Source organism: Strix aluco, chromosome 2 (genome assembly GCF_031877795.1).
Source record: "Strix aluco isolate bStrAlu1 chromosome 2, bStrAlu1.hap1, whole genome shotgun sequence".
In the NCBI taxonomy this organism is placed as follows: Eukaryota; Metazoa; Chordata; class Aves; order Strigiformes; family Strigidae; genus Strix; species Strix aluco.
Window position 1 is genome coordinate 105,557,304 of NC_133932.1, and position 18,747 is coordinate 105,576,050.

An 18,747-nucleotide genomic window follows, 5' to 3' on the forward strand; every position below is an offset into this window, starting at 1 on the left:
AGAGTAGGAGTTCCTCATAGCCGCTTTCCCAGTACCACAGACGATGCACATCCCACAAGGGCACAGTTCTCATCTCGCCCTTCAGGTATCTGGGGAAGCTGTACAGCATAGTGCTTAACAGGCTGAAAATTAAATGAAGTTTTTTTAAAAAAACCCTTGCCTGTATTGACTTGCAAATTTAATAGCAAGTAAATTAGAAGCAACACATTAAAACAAACGCATCAGGCTCCAGCTTCCCTCCTCCTGACAAACACCAGTAGCCATACGTTGTACGTACACTTCACCTAACCGCTTTCTTTGCAGGGATTACTTGCTACACACGATGGTACTCATTGTATTCAGGGATCAAGTGAGCCATTTAATAAACAGCTCCAAAAGCACATCATCTGTACCGGAATCTGTATCAACTCCTGTCCTAGACTTCAGCTAAATTAATGTTTTATGAAGGGTTGGGCTTGAAAATCAGTAATGTCTCAAATGACTCCTTGCCATGGCAGTTACTCAGGATGTTAGACTTAACGAAATTGCAGCTGGATGCAAACTCAGGGGCAATCTGTCCCCTGAAGCCCTTAATCAGAAAAGGGGCAGAGTAGGTGTAAAAACATGGAACTACCTCGCTAATTAGGTCCTTACAAAATAACTCGCTTGAAGATAGCAAACTCACATGCCTGAACAGACATAACCTTGAAATTCCTGCTTTGCTGTTGCAGGATAGACAGCAGACATTTGTATGTATTTTCATTTGTACATGTAAAAATAAAGTCATGGATGCATTCCAAGACAATTGTTGCTACTGCCATAATTATTAAATGCCATCATTCCACTTACGACAGAAAAATTCTCAGACTGAATTAACAATAACATTGCCCTCTTTATATTATCATCATGAAGAAGAGATACAGATATGATCCTAAACCCAGTTCTCACTAAACTCAGCAACCATCTTCCATTAACTTCAGTGGGCTTTTAGCAAATTCCTTCATTTATTTTTAGATGCCTACAAGCTGAGTTGTGATTCAACAGAAAGCTGTCAGCTGCGTAAGTAGGACTGCATATTAATATGCATGTTCTGCTTTGCCCACCCTGTAAAAAAGCAAACCATAAGTGTCCCTTTATGGCTAAAAAAGCTCTGAGCTCTCAGATAATCTAGGAAATAAAAAAGATGACATGTACTACTTTCATCCCCAAAATGGCCGGGGGCAGAGGGGACAGCACCACTAATCTGATGTTCTCACCTCAACACCCCCTCATCTGCCCGACAAGAACAGAGACTTGAGCTCCATATTTAAAGGTTATGGTTTTGCTGTTGCTTTTTTAAAATGTATAATTTATAAAATAAAACAAACTACGGAAGTTCTAAGGAAAATTATCCTCCAAATTCCCTTTCCTCTTGCTTGCTCATTGCTTTGTTTTCCCTCCTGCCTCCACCGTGACATTCAACATGCACTTCATTCAGATTAGGTTCATTTGACCACTCACTCTCCTTTACAGCACTAGAAGGGAGTCAAGATGACTAAGGTGTTACTCAAAACCTCCCAACTATCTCTTTTAACACCTCATTAACAGACACTACACGGTATTGGACTCCTGAAAAGGCTTACAGTTTTACATTCCTGGGAGCAGAGGTGAGAAGGGCTGCAGAACTCGTTTCTGTAAAGCCACTCTGGGTGTGCACTGGGATGCACCAATTCACACCCCTGTTAGCCCTGGATAGGCGACGAGGGACATTTGTTGAAAGTCCCCTCACACCGAGGAGGACATCTGTGGAGCACCCCAGGTGTTCACAAACTGCATAACGTAATAGGAAAAGACTCGAGATGGATTACTGAGAAACCACACAATACAAGATAACGGCTAAACAAGTAGCTCATCAGCATCTTTGATCTTCAAATAAATTATCTGCTTAAATTGAAACATACAGGTAGTCAAGGACATTTTAGCAGCTTCACCTTTTGTAGTGTTTCAGTTCTTAAACACTGCTTCTCCCACTAAATAATTTCCTCTTGTCTCAATTTAATCAAGTACTTGGAAAAAAAGAGCTTTTCATCTTAAGCACATGATGAGGTAAACTGTAGCACAGAATCATTTTATCTCTATGCAAGTCTGGTTTGGCATAATTCTGAGTATGTTAAGAGATTCTTTCACTGAAAAAAAATAATCTGTCTTTCCAAGTACCTTGTCAACGTATGCTTCCTTTAGATGCCAACATTAAAAGCCCTACCTAGACAAGCATCTCCTGAACTTAAAATAAATTTCGTCTTTTGACTGTTGCAAAGAGACCACACCAGAAACCGTATTAGCAAACAGCAATTTCTGTCACAGCACACTTTCATCTTACACTACAGGCAGGCACAGATCCTGTGAGCTTCAGTTACAGTTTTCAACTACAAAATAAAAGTACTGAAGAGGTTAAAAAAAATATGTTAATTACTGAATACTACAGTAATTAGATTCTACATGACATCTGACTTTACATTTCACTTGGCATCTAAAAATGGTCAATAAATGGCAAAGTACGATTCCTCTTTAGAATTCATAAATTCAAGACTATTTGTGTATTGACAGCAACCCCCGCAGTATCAAAATTTATGCAAAATTGCTCCAAGCTAATAACCTAAAGAGGTAAATCTGGCTGCAGTTGACAACAAGGACTAAAGGATTATGTATTTCAATAGGCCATGATTTTTTTCTTCATCTCAGTAAAGGTACAAGATAGGCTGGAGAAGCTGCCCAATTAATTTTTTTTCCCCACAGTGTATCATACTTTTTTTAACAGACTAAGGACCAAAGGAAAAAAAAAATTCAGATAGTCTAAATAAAGATCACAATCTCAGCTAACTTCCTTTTCCAGCCCCAAACTTGTAGCTAGGATCTTGATTTAACAAAACACCGAGAACTTACTGCTCAGCTTCAAAGGCTAACATGTATTTTATTTCTAGTTCGAATTCTGCAGATCTCAATTTATGTACCTCTGCTAAATTGAAGAGCCTCTTGCTACCAGATATTACTCTATCAGTTTTCCTAAATGTGTGCTTTTCCTCCCCCACAGTGAAGTTATTTGCATCTATAATTTGGTTTGGTAGGAATTGGTTTTTAGTTCCATGAAAAACAGATAGAGGGAAAACTATGCAAGATGACGGTGAAATGAAGTGCTATATTTGTAAATTATTTTTTTTTGCCAGATGTGCAAGCATAACTAAATATTCGTGGAAAGAATACATACACCCTACTGGGGTTCTGGAAATAACCTGACAGTATCTCTAATCGCAACGCATACACAGAAGTATCATGCTGTGTGCTCTGCACAGGAGACAGAAGGCTGCATTTAAAAGCAAGAAGATAACCATGTAAGATCAAAAGACAAACGAGGAGCAGTTCTCACTGGCTCCTCTGTGGATACTCTTTCTTTTTTACAGTCAACTAATTGCTAAATCAACCCCAGTTGTTTTTAACAAGAGTTATAATGATTCTACCAATTTTAATCTTGACAAAACATAAGGTCTGTATTGAGTACTTGGATATAGACAAACACAGAGATAATCCACTCTTCACTGGTCAGAGAGCACTCTGCAAGGAAATATGAGCCATCTTAAAGCAATTTTGGTGCTTGGAGAGGGATGTGTGTGGCATCCTCCTTCCTGAGATCATCCATAGATGACCATCTAGCAATGACGTTGGGACGAAGGACCCTGTTCTGTGCACATCCCTTGAGTTTCAAGGTCTCCTCACACAGTCAAGTGAGGTCTATCATAACTCAAAACCTGAAACTGCATCCAGATGCTATACCATCTAAATTTAAAGAGTTACACATTTGCAGTAACATCCAGTTTGGGAACCACAGGCTTTCCTAATTTCGTATCCAAGTTTAAAATGAGCAAGTGTAAAATATGTAACTTCATTAAAAGTGAAAGTTCCCCTCAGTATCTCAAACTGCCCTTGACCAAGGACTGCAAGTGGGAAAAGATCCACCAAGTGTGTTCGCATCCTGAAAGTTTTAAGTGAGACATCTGAGCCAGCAATTGATTTTCTTTCCTCCAGAAAGCTGCACACAGCATCACTCTGCATGCTGTCACTGTCCCCAGGATGGAAGGGGAGAAAAACCGTTTAGTGCCATAAAGCAGCATATGTAGAGAAGTGATAAAATGTTACAAGTTTCACTACCGGAAGCATGGAGCTGAAATTCATGTTTCCTTTCTGTGACATTTGGTTTAAATAATTTTAGATTTAACTCATAAAAAGAACATTCAATTCTCTGGTCTTATGCATAGCTTTCATGTGTGATGCTTTTCTCAAAGCCAAGAACACCACCTCGGAGTAAAAACTACTTACCCTAGCATTTAATCCCACTTGTTCTAACTCTACAACAACAGATTTTTCAACCATGTATTCCAAAGTTAAATGAAGAGGGGAGGAAAGAGAGTCGCTGGAGCATTTCAAGTTACACCTAACGTAACAAAAGAAACACAGCAAATATAGGAAGTGGTTTGGCACAGTGACAGGATGAGCATTTGGAAAGCTTAAGTTCTCTACATTAAACAGCATCTCTGACCCAGAGGGCCCAGGAGGGAATCCAGGACAGTGGCTGACACCCACCCACCCCACCCTACCTCGATAACACACAGTGGGATTAGTCCTCATATTAAAAACCAATGAAATTAACCTGTAACTGAGAAGGGTCATCTTTTATTATTTTTTAAGCTCTTAATATCTTCTATTTCCTCAAGGCTATGGAAAAGTCACACCAAGTCACATGAAGTGGGAGTACGACATCCTACTGACTGGTGCTAATTGTGGAAGGGGGGGATGGAGGACCTTAAGTCCCTCCGTTTCCCCTGCCCCCTGTAAAACCTACACCACTTATGGTTTTTGCTGGGGGTTTTTTTGTGGGTTAACCACTTAATTCCTCCCTTTCTCTTTTCCCACCTCCTCCCCCTTTTCTAATTGTTCCTCTTGACACTATATTGAAAATCTTGGATCAGCTAGTAATTTAGTCACGCTTATTAAGAAATTATTTATATGGCATAACAGCTGGCCTACACTTCTCAGTGAGTATCATTTTCCCTTTGATGGCCACTTTGATTCAACACTTGAAATTAAGCCTGTATTTCCCACAGAAGTATATCACTCTAGAAGCCAACTCCAAGTTGCTAGGAACAAAGCCAAGACCCCTGCAACTAAGCAGCACTGTCCTATGGTCTTCAGGAAGTTTGGAAGGAAGTTCCCTACTCCAGCTTCTATGGAAATTATTAAAAACAGTCAATGATGATCAAAGGAGAAAAGTACGGAAACAAAATGTAAGGTTAAGACTGCAGTGTGGGAATGGAGGACCCGGGACATGGAATCCAATCTGCCGTGAACAAGGATGAAGGTCCGCCACTGCTCAGCTTTTGACGTGGCAGATCACTCATTACCACCCTGTTGTGCAGAACCATTTTAATGCCATTCTGTTAAATAATAGTAAACCCCCTACATCACAGCTAGGTTACACATGTACTAGAAAAAAGACAGTAAGGTGAGAGTTCAATGCCACTTTTCTTCTTCGGCAAATATGCTAAGACAACAGATCTCTATCCAGTTGTCCATTTACACTCTTAAAATTTCAGTGTCTCTGCAATCACTGGCAAATGGCTTCAAATCTATTAGCAATATCAATTAACAAGTAGGTGAACAGCTTTCAGATTAACTCCCCTGGCTCTAATGTGTGTACATTACACAAAACTGTAGTACCATATTTCCTAATTTCTGAATGGTCAAAACACTCTATTTCAGTTTATCATCTTTTGGTGACTTCCTAAAAAATTTAGAGAAAATTCAAGACCTGTTGTTCCATCCATGCAGAAGTGCACTTTTAAAAGGTGAATTCACTCTAATGTATTTGAAGGTATTTTTATACCTGAACAGAAGCTTTCGTTTGTATAAATCAAACTCCATTTATCTCCAACCCATTCAGGAAGTGTAAGGGGGATTTCCAGAAAAATGTAAGAATGTGACCTGATTTACCAGATTTACTGCACAGTGCAGTATCCAGAAGTCTTGCTCCCCTTTATCAACCACTAAATCAGGCATTTGCTGGACGATTTCCTGCCCAGCCTGTGCTTTCCAACCCCCCCACCCCCCCCCCACCCCGCTTCCTGTGGAAACAAGGATATGAGAGGAATCTGATGTATGCCTCTGCTTCAACGCAGTACAGCGTTGAGAAACAAGAATAGCTAGACCCTGGAGTGGGAAAGTACTCCCAGGCTTCTTAATCCAGACATAGCTTCAGCGATTTAAGAGACACAAATCCTGCTGACTCACAATCACAGAAATCCCAACAGAGTAAGTATCTCCACGTAAAAAACATTTAAGCTTTCCTCGCTGAAGGAAGAAATTGTAAAGCAATACTGGTTTGAAATAAGAATGCAAGATACCTGGGAAAGTACATAAAACTATGAAATGAGGTGTGCTTAAAAATGACTTAAAAATTATCTAAAGACAAATAAATTGATAATTTAATCTGACCTGACTGTGCCTTATGACTCTAGAGATATATTACTTTAGCACACTACTTCGTTCCTCTAATCCTGCCACACTGCAAAAACCAAAGAGAACAGTCAGAACACAGATGTGGCGGCTCACTGTATTTTCATAGAATCATAGAACAGTTTGGGTTGGAAGGGACCCTAAAGATCATCTAGTTCCACCCCCCCTGCCATGGGCAGGGACACCTTCCACTAGACCAGGCTGCTCAAAGCCCCGACCAACCTGGCCTTGAACACTGCCAGGGAGGGGGCAGCCACAGCTTCTCTGGGCAACCTGTGCCAGTGTCTCACCACCCTCACAGGAAAGAATTTCTTCCTTATATCTAATCTAAATCTACCCTCTTTCAGTTTAAAACCATTACCCCTTGTCCTATCACTACACTCCCTGTTAAACAGTCCCTCCCCATCTTTCCTGGAGGCCCCCTTTAAGTACTGGAAGGCTGCTATAAGGTCTCCCCAGAGCCTTCTCTTCTCCAGTATATTATTTCAGACCTATTCATTATCTGGGTAATCATCTTTATGCAAGTTGGTTAAATTTATGAGTGGCATCCTGTTTATGAAGCAGTCCTGTCAACTCCTTAATATTGCTGATGCTTGTTTTCTGGTGGATGTCCACCTAAAATACGTTTCATTAGCTGTTCCAATAGTCTTTTGTACAAAACAAGGCCTGAGCTCATATATATGCACTGTGTAAGGCACCTAACACTTCTTGAAAACAATTACCTCACACTCCAGAAACCACTGTCATTAGGATGACACCTTAAACCTCTGCGGCTTAAAAAACCTCAAAACAAAACAAAGACCCTACAAAAACAAAACCCAGCTAACACCAGTATCAGAAGTCTGAGATGAGTAACCCACTTAGTAACGCATGGGAGTCCAAAACAGCTCCCAGGTACGTTTCCTCATTCTCACACGGGGTGTTAGCGCAGAAGCCCAGCGGCCACTCTTCTACAGCATCAACATGGTGAGCTGCCACGCTGCTGTCAAGTTATACAAAGGAGAGAAAGCCCCTGCTGTGACACAGGGTTTAAAGGCCCTCTTCCAGCTTCAGTGGTGGAGCCAGGGAACCACTGCTGCAGTGTCCCACCAAGCCCAGAGGACAAGTCATCTCTTCCAAAACCCACCCTTGGAAGTCTCCCATCCCCGGAGGCATTGCCTGCTCCCACACAAGGTACAGAACAGGGGAATTCCTCTCTGACTCTTCCCGGCCACGACTAATTGCTAGAGGCCCTGGCTAGGTAGACAATAACATCAATCAGCAGTTCAAGTACAAGCAATCATGACAGCTATAAACAAAAATATTTGTAAGTGAATGTTTTGAGTCACAGGGTAGCACTGCTGCAACTGATATAGGCTCCTGCCTTGAATTAGTTTGCCCAAACCTGTTTTTCAGCCCCATTTCTGAAGAACTCAGCATTTTAAAACATGCTGCTGACAAACTGAAACAGGTAGAAAAGAACGACTGAGGCAATTCAGAGACTGGTGTTGGGGGAATTTACTTATACTGATAGACTGAAAGATGTCAAGGGTACTTGAAAGGATCCTTGGAAGGACCGAGACCTGATTTAACTAGAGTGAACAATTACCTTTAAATAGAGAAAATATTAGATTTCCGGGGCTATCAGATTTTTATTTTTGCATATCAGAGTGCATCTATTTAATACTTAATGATGAATTAAAGGCTGCCTTAAAAACAGCAAGAAGGACTAGCTCATAACTATAGTGGGTTTTCTATCCTTTGATATCAGATAGAGACTAGATGCCCTTCACTAATGTATGCTTTAAACAAACTGAAGTTACTGAAGTTCAGATAGAAATGACCTAAATATAATTTAGGTCACGAGGCGCAAGACACAGAAGTTTTTGTCTCTGCCTTCAGTATTGTTCATGTATTTTAACCAACTACAGCCTACCTTACCCATCCCAAGAGTTAGCACATGTACCCAGCACTCCCTTCTTCCAGCTGATACCATAACCAGAGGCTGAAGCATCTTCTGACTACTTTATCCCCCAAGCTCCCATCTTCTGCATTTCCAACCAAGTTTCAAAAAGAAATATGGAGGGTGCCGCAACACCCTTTGTCCAGTATGAGTATGGAGAGGTGCTGATAAACACTGGATCTCAAGCAGACCCAGCCACCTGCCTGCACTACAAGAGAAGTAGGAGCTCCTGCACACCTGTATAATCACCATTTCCAGACGCCTAGTGCTAGATGGCTCCCCAGTAGCACAAAGACATTAGGGATCACTTTTCAAAAGCACCTTGGTGGAGCTCCAGTGCCTGAGCTCTACATCTTGGACTTCATTCTGGCAGCCAAACTTAAAATGAAAAAGCATAAAGTATTTCATTTTCTTAAGAGTAAAAGCCATTCTCAGCATGCTGTAAACTGCCCTTGACCAAGGACTGCAAGTGGTAAAAGATCCATTGCCTGTGTCAGTATCCTGAAAGTTTTAAATGAGATGCCTAGCATGGGAATTGCTCCTCTTTCCTCCAGAAAGCCACACACAACTTCGCTTTCTTTCAGAAGAGATTCTGTGTCTAACGCAGAGAAAGCCAAATGCTTCTTTGAATTTGGCCCACACATTCAGTACGGTCAGTTTTGGAAAAAAAATATAACCATATGCAACATTAACCAAGCACAGCTGCAAGAGAGATTAAAGTTTCTCCTTCATTTGCAATTTATGGTGACATGACAGTCAGCCAGCCTTAATTCACAGAAAAACAACTAGAGCAAAACCAGCATCTCTGCAAGAGAACCTAGAGAAAACAAAAGTAAATGAGAAATAAACAGGAAGTAGCTTGCTGAATAAGAATACAGGAGAAATCATCCAGATTTTCTGTATAAGTTAACAGATACAGATTTTGGTTTATGCTTAGAGGTACTACATCATGCTGCTATGTTTATCACTAAAAATCAGTTATAGCAAAACCTCTTAATAACGAAGAAAGGTTAAAGAAAAATCACACATCTACTTCATCACACTTTTTTTCATTATACATTTTGTGGAATAGATTGGTTCATGGTAGGAAACAATCTTCTCAATGCTACCTTTCTTGTTCAGTAATATGTAATGACACAGGTAATTGTTGTATACACACACTGCTCAAGCATAACATACCTGTTGTCATTATACTTCAAGTACTATTATAAAAGATTTCTATTACACTGGTTCCTTAGGTAGTCAGATGAATTAATTTAGTATAATTTTCAACATTCATTTGAAAGTTCAAGAATGTTTTCAGAAACTGTTGATCACTGAAGAAATTAAAAGTGAGGTTTAAAAAAAGTTTTCCAATGTATAAATTATATTCTTTAAAGAGGCACCATTCACAGAGGAAAGCTGTTCTCCACAGACATTACCACAAACATAACATGACAAGAATATGAAGGGAAACGTATTATTCAGTATTTCTCAAAATTTATATAAGAGCAAGGGTGTTGGATTTTAAGGGTGTGGCATAACAAAAACACCAGTTCAGAGACCAGAAGTTATGAAGAACACATTCTGCTCTCCCTCCCACAGAAGGTTATTTGCCTTCTGCACACAGAACAATAACTGCAATATGAAGAGTCAGGGCATTCTTCCCCCCACTGTCATATATTTAAGTCAGTAATTATTCCCATTCACTAAGTTACTTAGTATTCCTTTTAAACAGTAGAAACAGACTAGATCAAAACCATGCACTTCATATCTCACTGTTTATATGGAAAACGAGGTTAATAAATGTAACTTGCAGAAGACTAAGCTGTATTTCAATGCCTTTCCAAGTATTTAACAAGAGCAACTAAACTTTTCTTTGAACATGTAACAAGACAGAAGATAGTATATATATTATGCATGAAAAATATTTGAATGAATACAAACTTGTTTGATAATGTTTCAAATCATGCTAAAATTCTCGGTTTTGGTTTAGCATCACTTAAGATCTAGAATAATTGGAGTAACATTTTTTTTAAAAGATGAAAGAAAAGTACTGTAATGACAAACATTTTATAATATGAACTATTTTAAATATTGCAGGGAAGATTTTTAAAGACATATAGATTTGCAGTGAATAAGCAAACCACTCTGTGACACACAGTACTTTCAACCAGTAATGATACTCCTAGCTTGAAATAGTTTTAACCAGTGCCAAGCACCTTGGTTTAGGAGAAGCATTTTTAAGTACTTGCTCAAACAAAATAGTTGAAGAAACCATTAAAAAAGAAGAGAGAGGAAGAGAAGTAAATCAAGCATCTAAAAATTAAAACTTCATAAATACCTCTTTAGATGCTGTTCCAGTTCCAAGAATAATACTTTCATGGTTACTTGGTCAGAGCCTTGTTTCTGGAGAAGTGTCACTTTCATTGATGTATCTATTTAGTACCTGCTGGTTAGTTTCCCCCAGATGGAGGGTCAGAAGAAATACCTCTCAGTCCTTGGCAGCCGTAAGATTAGCATTAGCATTCCATTATTAACCACGGGTCCTGAACTCTGCAGCACTTTCAAGAATCACAAAGCCTCGCCCGTTAAAGATTATCCACTTGCTTCTATTCAAAGTTTGCAGAGTTTAATAGTGGTTGGTCATGATCAACAAAAACAAGAAGGGCGAACAGTGACGACACTACAGATTCTGTGATCACATGGTGTTCCGTTACATAAAGCATCAAGAGAGATTAAAATCTTCACGATTAGGTTTTCAAATCTCAAACAAATGCATCTTCTTTCAGCAATGCCAAATTCACCAACTCTCAAGCTGATTCAGCCTGCTCCCACTATTTGTAAAGCACATGTTGATCACCACAGGTAGCTAATTCTGCTGAGAGAAAGGCAGCTGAGCTGTACTGTTTCACAAAACAAAGTTTCACTGCTTAATGGCAACTGTAATTAGACACAGAACCAACAGTACCCGGTTTGCTGAAAAATATTTTACACAGGCAAATCCTACCCAACTGCTATTATAACAAGAACCCGTGACAGGAGTTACAGACATGCATTTGGTTAGAGTCCTCTGCAGACCAGTTAAAAACCCATCATGTATCAAGCCAAAATTCAATCAAATATTGCATATTCTTCCTCATAGAAACACCAATCACTAAGGAATTTTTGTTGCACTGTAGTATATCTACACCATTTAACTATGAGCCTACTTGCACAGGTACCACTAACATTGCTTCAATGTAAACATATTCCTTCGTCTATCATGAAGAGTGCTTTTCAGTGCGAACAAAAGTGGACTGCCCACAGTACATTGTGGAGAAGCGAACAAGATCCACCTTCCTAGTCTACACAGAAGCTGGATAGCCACAGATAACTCCTCACCATGGAAATAGCTGGCTACTTACAGCATGTGTGCAGGAACCCCCACCACACAAGAGAGCATGGTCATTGATACTGCACTATTCCATCAGACCAAGACCACAAAAACGCAGAGACAAAAACAGAAATCAAACCTCGCAAATGTTACTTGGGCTTACTGATGACTGCTAAAGTAATGTCAGATGTGTTTCCTCAAGCAGATTTGCACTGTAAGATTATACAGGAAAAAAAACAGAAGGGCCAAACAAGTTGGCTCAAAGCATGGCTATCTACTATTTAGCTGCATTTCTGTTGTACCTTGCCATGGCACTGAAGAGGTGACTGAGAAGCAGGTATTACACGATAAAAAGAAAAGTCTGGCTTGGGGGAGGGAGGAATAAAACCAACCCTATTTATTAGAATCAACAAGTCTAACATCACACAAAGGGAGAGTTTCAGTTAGGAGGCAAGAAAAGAAGCAAACAAAAACAACGCTTTTTTTCCTGGGGGTGAGTGGTACAGTGGGATTAGTTCCCCATTCCCAGAGCCAAGAGGGAATTCAGATACTTTAAACTGAGCAGAGATACTAACTGTGAAGCAGTGAAGAATATTTCTAAGTGGTCTTCTCAGAGCCTGGTATGCTTGGCTTGTAGTGACAGAGCATCATGTTCCTTTTAAAACACAGCAGGGAGATGGAAGCAGACAAGTCACACTTTACAATAAAGGTTTCTCTCATTACATCAAGTCCATCCCCCTCAGCACAGCATGGAAATGGGCAACAGTCATGGCTCATTTGAGCATTCTCCTCTCACTCTCACCAAAAAGCCATGGAGGTGGGACCACTCAGATGGCAAAGCAGTTGTACTCCAGGGTCTTGATCCTTGGAAGAGAGGCAGATGGGTATAACAGCCCTATGAGAGGATGCTTGCTCTGAAAGCAGAGCTACTCTTGAAAGCTTCAAGTGGAGACTAACATGGCACAACCACATATAAAAGAGGGGGGGATGACTAGTGTAAGAAAGCGGACTTTCAACAGGCTTTCAAAGAACAATAAGCTAGGAACAAAGGGATCAACAATTTTAGCAGTCAGCTATTAAGATGAGAAAGTCTGACTCAGTATTACTGAATAACTTCAATACTCAAGATGAAATACTTAATTGCAGCAGGGAGTCTTGCTTATTTTAAAGAGCAGAAGCATCAAGCTGACTAGAGAAATGCTCAAAATCAATTCCAGAAAGCTGGACCAAGACAGAAATTATACTTTGAGTGGCATCCTTACATATCTTTTCATAGTCAAGAGACTTAATACAATAATAATCCCTAATGAATCCTACTGGTTACATTATCTTATATATCACATATCCTACAACCTCCCTTCTATAAACTGCACAGCTGACCTGTGGCAGTCAGGCACAGCTGAGTCTGTATCTCACAGAACTGCACCAACATAGCTGATGGCTTTGGATTTTAAGCTGCCTTTCCCTTAATGCTCTGTAACAACCTCCTTGCCATCTCTGTTGCCTGTATTCTCCTCTGTAAAGTGCACATTTGACATCAGCTAGGAAGACAATCTTTCTCCAGAACTGTTGTGTATACAGTACGTGCACCAGTCACAGGTGTTTTCCAGGATGCCTAAAACAATGAATAGACACTTAAGTATGTTCGAGTAGGAAAGGTATGAAAGCAGTGACATTAACCTTTCTCATGGACAGTCTTTACTTCCTCCTTTCCTATTCCCAGATGCCCTCTGAACAGAAGCTCCATCATGCTAGGGGCCATGCCAAGACAGTTAAAACCAAGGTCCAATTAAGTTGTGCATGTCTGACCAATACACTGCTCGCCTCCAAGACTGCTCTGACTCAAATATGGGTTTCCTTTATAGCCAGAAGGATCGTTAAATGTTAAGATTACATTGGGGAAAAAAAAAAAAATCAATTTTTTAGTAGACACAAATCTCAGCACTAAATATAATTTATGAAAGATAAATAACCAACTGTACCATCAACTCATGCCCACACACAAATAAAAAGATACTGTAAAAAGTTATCTTTCCAGCATCCTCCTCATGAGCTTACACTAAAATCCTTGCAATTTGTTCTGCTTATTAAAAGAAGTCGTGACAGAGTCAGTTTGAAAATTAAATATATATATATATACACACACGCACGTATGATGCAGGACTACTGAATATATTCAGCTGCTTCATTCTGCAGAGAAGCAAGTATGCTGCCAGGCCCACAAAGAGAAGCCACAGGTAGCTCCATCTCTGGTAACACTAATCACCTTTCCCCACGTTTCAGCCCCAATTCTAGTGATGGCTTTACAGTAAGGCAACACTCACAGACTTCATTTGATGCTAATTCTCCAGTTATGCCAAGTAAAATGGTTTCTATACCACTGATCTAAAAGCACCTAATTCCAACTCATCACCTTTTTATTTGGGGGTTTTGTGCCCCAGAGAAGTCTTACCAGTTCCATTTATCACCTTCATGAAAAACAGCAAAGGATCTACTTTGTCAACTACCAGTTTGAAACCAAATTAAACGTTAAAACATAACCGCTTCAGAGGCAGGTATTCCAGTAACTACATGATTTCTCATAAACATTCCCATAAATTTGACAATTCTGGTTACAGTGCATTCAAGTAATTAAAAGTATTGCTCAGTTATGTGTAGGTCAACAACTTACAGGTAATAGAAACCACAAAGAAACTGTAAGTCAACTGAATTAACTAAGCGATGGTACATTTTTACTGCTTTGAAAAATAGCCGCTAGCTGCAACTGAAAAATGCCTGAAGTACAAGGATCTTTCTTCTCCTGTCACATTCAAGAATTCAGCACCAAGCTATGCTTTCCTTCCTTTGTCCTGAACCATTCTGGCTGTTATATAAAGTGACAGATTGCACACAGATGAATTATCACTGTGGGTACACTAGGATGTCAGATATGGGTAAGTTTTAGCATTTAATGAAACAAAAAACAACAAGATTTCATGCATGATAACATCAGGGTACCCAGGTTCCACCCCAGCCCCCATAGTTCTTATGCCCAAAGCGGGGGAGGGAGCGTATTTCAAGATATTTAACTTGCAGTACTCCTTGGCAGTTTTGCTTCAAAAAAAAATACATCGGCCCAAGTTTAGATTTAACCTGGTAAGTAAATGAACCTGGCATTCAGCCAACAGAATTTACTGTTTATGTCAGTCTGAATGAAGTGCAACACTTGAGCACAAATTCCTGAGCAAGTCACACATCACTGAATTAGCTGCCATACCTTCATGGAGTAAACATTTAGCAGGTTCATTTTCTGTGTACTATAGAGGACTTCAGACACAGCTTGAATAATCCAGACTTTACCATAGGAAAAAGCAGAAAATAAAGCACAAGCCAACCTTTAGACTAAAGACATAAAAAGCCCTACGGTAACAATGTCAATTTTGATGTGATGCAACAAATTAAGAATAAATTTAAAATTCTGATGTGCATACAAGTGCTTGACAAAGCAGAAAATACACCAGACAAACATTCAAGCTCTTCTGGATGCTTTAAAGGTACAAACATGCAATCGATATTTAAGGGCTAAAAAAATTACTAAAATAGTGATCCGAGATTGATACAAGCCACCAGTACTCAGGATTTCCAAAGTTTCTTTTGTGATTACAGTACAGTCTCCAAGACTACTAGCTTAGGGGTTCAAAAAGAGCAAACATTTATATAAGTTGCAGTGCTTATTGTTACAGGAGATGTCCCAGATATAATTTGCATCATAACTCCTTTTTTAAAATGCTTTGTTCCCCCCTCCCTCCCATCCTAAATCAATTTTTATGGAGTACTTTGACAGAAAGTGTTTTGCAAGGCTGCTAGTCAGTGACAGCAGCACACAAAAAACGTGACTTCAGAAAATATTCATTAGAACTCATCAGTGAAGCAATGCATGCTGGATTATCAAAGGAAATGAAACTGTCAATGAGAAAAGGTAAAAAGCACAAAGCACTGTACAAAGACATCTGCACCATAATGAAAACCAAAGCACTGAAGTGAAAGGCAAGTGCATGGATGCCAAGTTGGGAAGTATTTCATTCCCAAATGCTAGCAGCAGAAACCACTGCTGTACCTTTGCTATCCTTATATTCCGAACAGATATAATGAAGTGCAGTTAGAAAAGATAGATTTATTTCAATCTATCATTAAGCAACTCAAAAAAAAAAAGGTGTCTTTAGCTATTAACATCCTAATTGAACATCTGAGGAATATTCTTACATCCTTCATAGTCATCACTAAGGGATACATAAGGCAAGGCTTTCAGTTACACAAAGATAAGCATTACAATTGCACAAAATTATCCTGTTTTATACTTAACTTTTATCATGGTACCAGTACACATACTGCTAATCCTCCCTGTGTGAGAGACCAAGAGACACATATAGGAAAGATCTTACTGGGTCTGAAACATCCATCTAGCCCAGGAGCCACCTCTAGGTATTGCCAGAGGCAGAGGCCTGGGGAAGAACCCAAAAAGGCAGGCAGATAAAGGCAACTTTCCTACAGTATCCTCCTACCCGTCAGCAACCAGCAGCTTGAGGAGTTCCTGCACAAGAAGAAATAACTTAGTGTTTAATAACACAAGAGAATTTTCTTCCAAGAACTGGTCCAGTTGTTTTCTTTTAAATAAATTACTCATGTAGTTCTGAGACTTTGTAAAACTCAGGTTGGTTAATTCTGAGGTGATTACTCAGGGAAGAGAGAGTTTTCAAACTACCAAATATGAAGCATAAGCCACCCTGGCTGCTAAAGAGATAGGAATTTGAATCTCTAGAGGCAATCTGATTTAAGAACACACGTTAGGAACACCTGGAAGCCACAAGCATGAAGGAGCAGCTACAGGGAGTCACGTCTTCCCCAAGAACCACACTAAGCCATCTACGAGTTCTTTACATTCCACTAACTGGAAGTCACTGAACTTCTAGCATTTAATCATACAAAAGAACAAATGTCCTCAAAGTGTATTCAAGCTGTGGAACTATATTAGTATCAGGACAAAGAAACATGTTAAAAACAATTGAGTAAAATATCTTGGGGGGAAGAAGTAATTATGAGCGTTGGTACTGAATACGTATTACCAATTAGAATATTTACTGGTTACTACTTTTTGTATCGTGGAAATCAGTAAAATCAGATTAAGGCTACAGGAGACAAGCCTAGTATATCTACTTCTATAGGTAAGGCATCTCTTTACCCTGAGTTATGCTATGTTATCCTAGCCTAAAGCAAATGCTCCTCTCCTTCGCTGTAGCACCTGTGAAATCCAAACCAGCAGAATCTCTGATTAACTAGAAGCCTGATTAACATGGACTGACACAGCACAATAACAGCAGCTCAGCATTTTCTGCTGCAAGGGATTGTCAATTTATTTTGCATGTTACATCAGCTGAATACAAAATTAATAAAGAAGGATTTATGGACATTCAGCTAGACTGGAGGGGAAGGAACCCCCAACACACATGCACATGCATTTGGTTGTGTTGTTGGGGTTTTTTTATCCTATGCATGCAAGAGAAAACTTTAGAGAACTATGAAGTTGCTAGTCCACGAAATGGAGCCTCACAGTTAAGGGTAAATTAATTTCAACAGACAAATGCAACATGAAGCAGGGCTCTCAAGCCTTCCTATTAAGAAGGCATCCCTACTGGAAAAACCTTCATAGGACAATTCCAAACTAAATCTGCATCCTTCCCAAACCTCCAAACTGAGACACATCACTAGGTGTGGGCTAACAGGAACCAGCTACAGCTATTCTCAGATACCAGAAACTCCTCAGTAATACAGGAACTTTATGAGACTAAATTACAGCTGACATTCCTTGGGCATTTGGTGACATACACATTAAAGGAGTAAATTAAATTACAATAACGTAGTTTAACCATTATCAAGATAGGAGGAGTTTTTAACTCTACAGCTCTCTTCCCCCAAATTTTTCACTTCTTTCAGATTCCAGAGAGCAGCCTGCACTCAAGCGGCAGTTCAGGTCCAAAAAACCTCTGGGCTCTGTGAGGCTAGCATCTTATTTTTAAGAAGTCAACCTGTTTCAAAAAGGAGGCAGGTAGTAGAATGATGCTGTATCACGTCTGAGACTACATAAGCACAAATTCATACAGGAGTAACCAATCTCTTTTGGTATCATGAGCACAGCAGTTGTAACATAACCTTCAATGCTCAAAAGCAAGCTCCGGAGACCAGAGAGACTGGGTTTCTCTGCCACATCCAGCATTTTCCTATGGAGGGAGCAACACTTTGCCATCCTGATTCTCTTGTCCAATTAGGCCAGATACTCTGCAAGGCAAGATCTTGCAAAAAAAGTGATTCTCTGATGTTTAAATCAGAATAAAGCCCTCCAAGAACCCATTGCTACCAGTGGAAAGACCACTCCACCAGGTCCCAGCATCAGGCTCCCGGACCACCAGGACTGGAAGCATTGCAGCAGGACATCTCACCAGCAGCACTCACAGGCACTGCACCTGCTGAACGAAGAAGGGTGTAACTTGCTGCTGAAACTGAAACTTCAGTGTTTGACAAGTATTCTGTGCGTAATCTGTTCTCCTACAAATAACTTCTATGGTGCTGTGAAACCTACTCAAACATGCTGATTTCTGTGAACATACAGCAGTGCTCGAAAAAGTTTGACAATCAAACAGCAGCAACAAAATAACACTGCAGGTAGCAAACTAAATACCTTGCCCTTCTCAGCCACTGATACAACAAGTTTTTTTCCCCTGTAATGAAATCCCATCAGTAACCCACCATGAATGATTAAGCCACATTAGTTCAAGCGGTAGGTTCCTTTAGCAGGCACTGGAAGACATCACTAATCCTATACTTCATTATTTTTACTGTGAATATTTAACTTTTACACAGCTCTTACGCTGTATCTATTTTGGTATTCTAAATT

The 18,747-nt window shown here is 39.8% G+C and overlaps 1 protein-coding gene across 4 annotated transcripts in view; it reads right to left on the reverse strand.

The window, feature by feature from the left end:
• Nucleotides 1-18,747, reverse strand: part of TSC22D1 (TSC22 domain family member 1) — a 96,881-nt gene that overhangs the window by 4,798 nt on the left and 73,336 nt on the right. Inside the window, exon 1 of one of the 4 annotated variants that reach the window (XM_074815643.1) lies at nt 10,788-10,843. The exons of the other annotated variants lie outside the window; for them this stretch is intronic. Within the exon in view, the coding sequence (XP_074671744.1) occupies nt 10,788-10,828 (41 nt within the window). The 5' untranslated portion in view covers nt 10,829-10,843. Of the gene's footprint in view, nt 1-10,787; nt 10,844-18,747 lie in introns of those variants that run through there. 4 annotated transcript variants of the gene reach the window in all.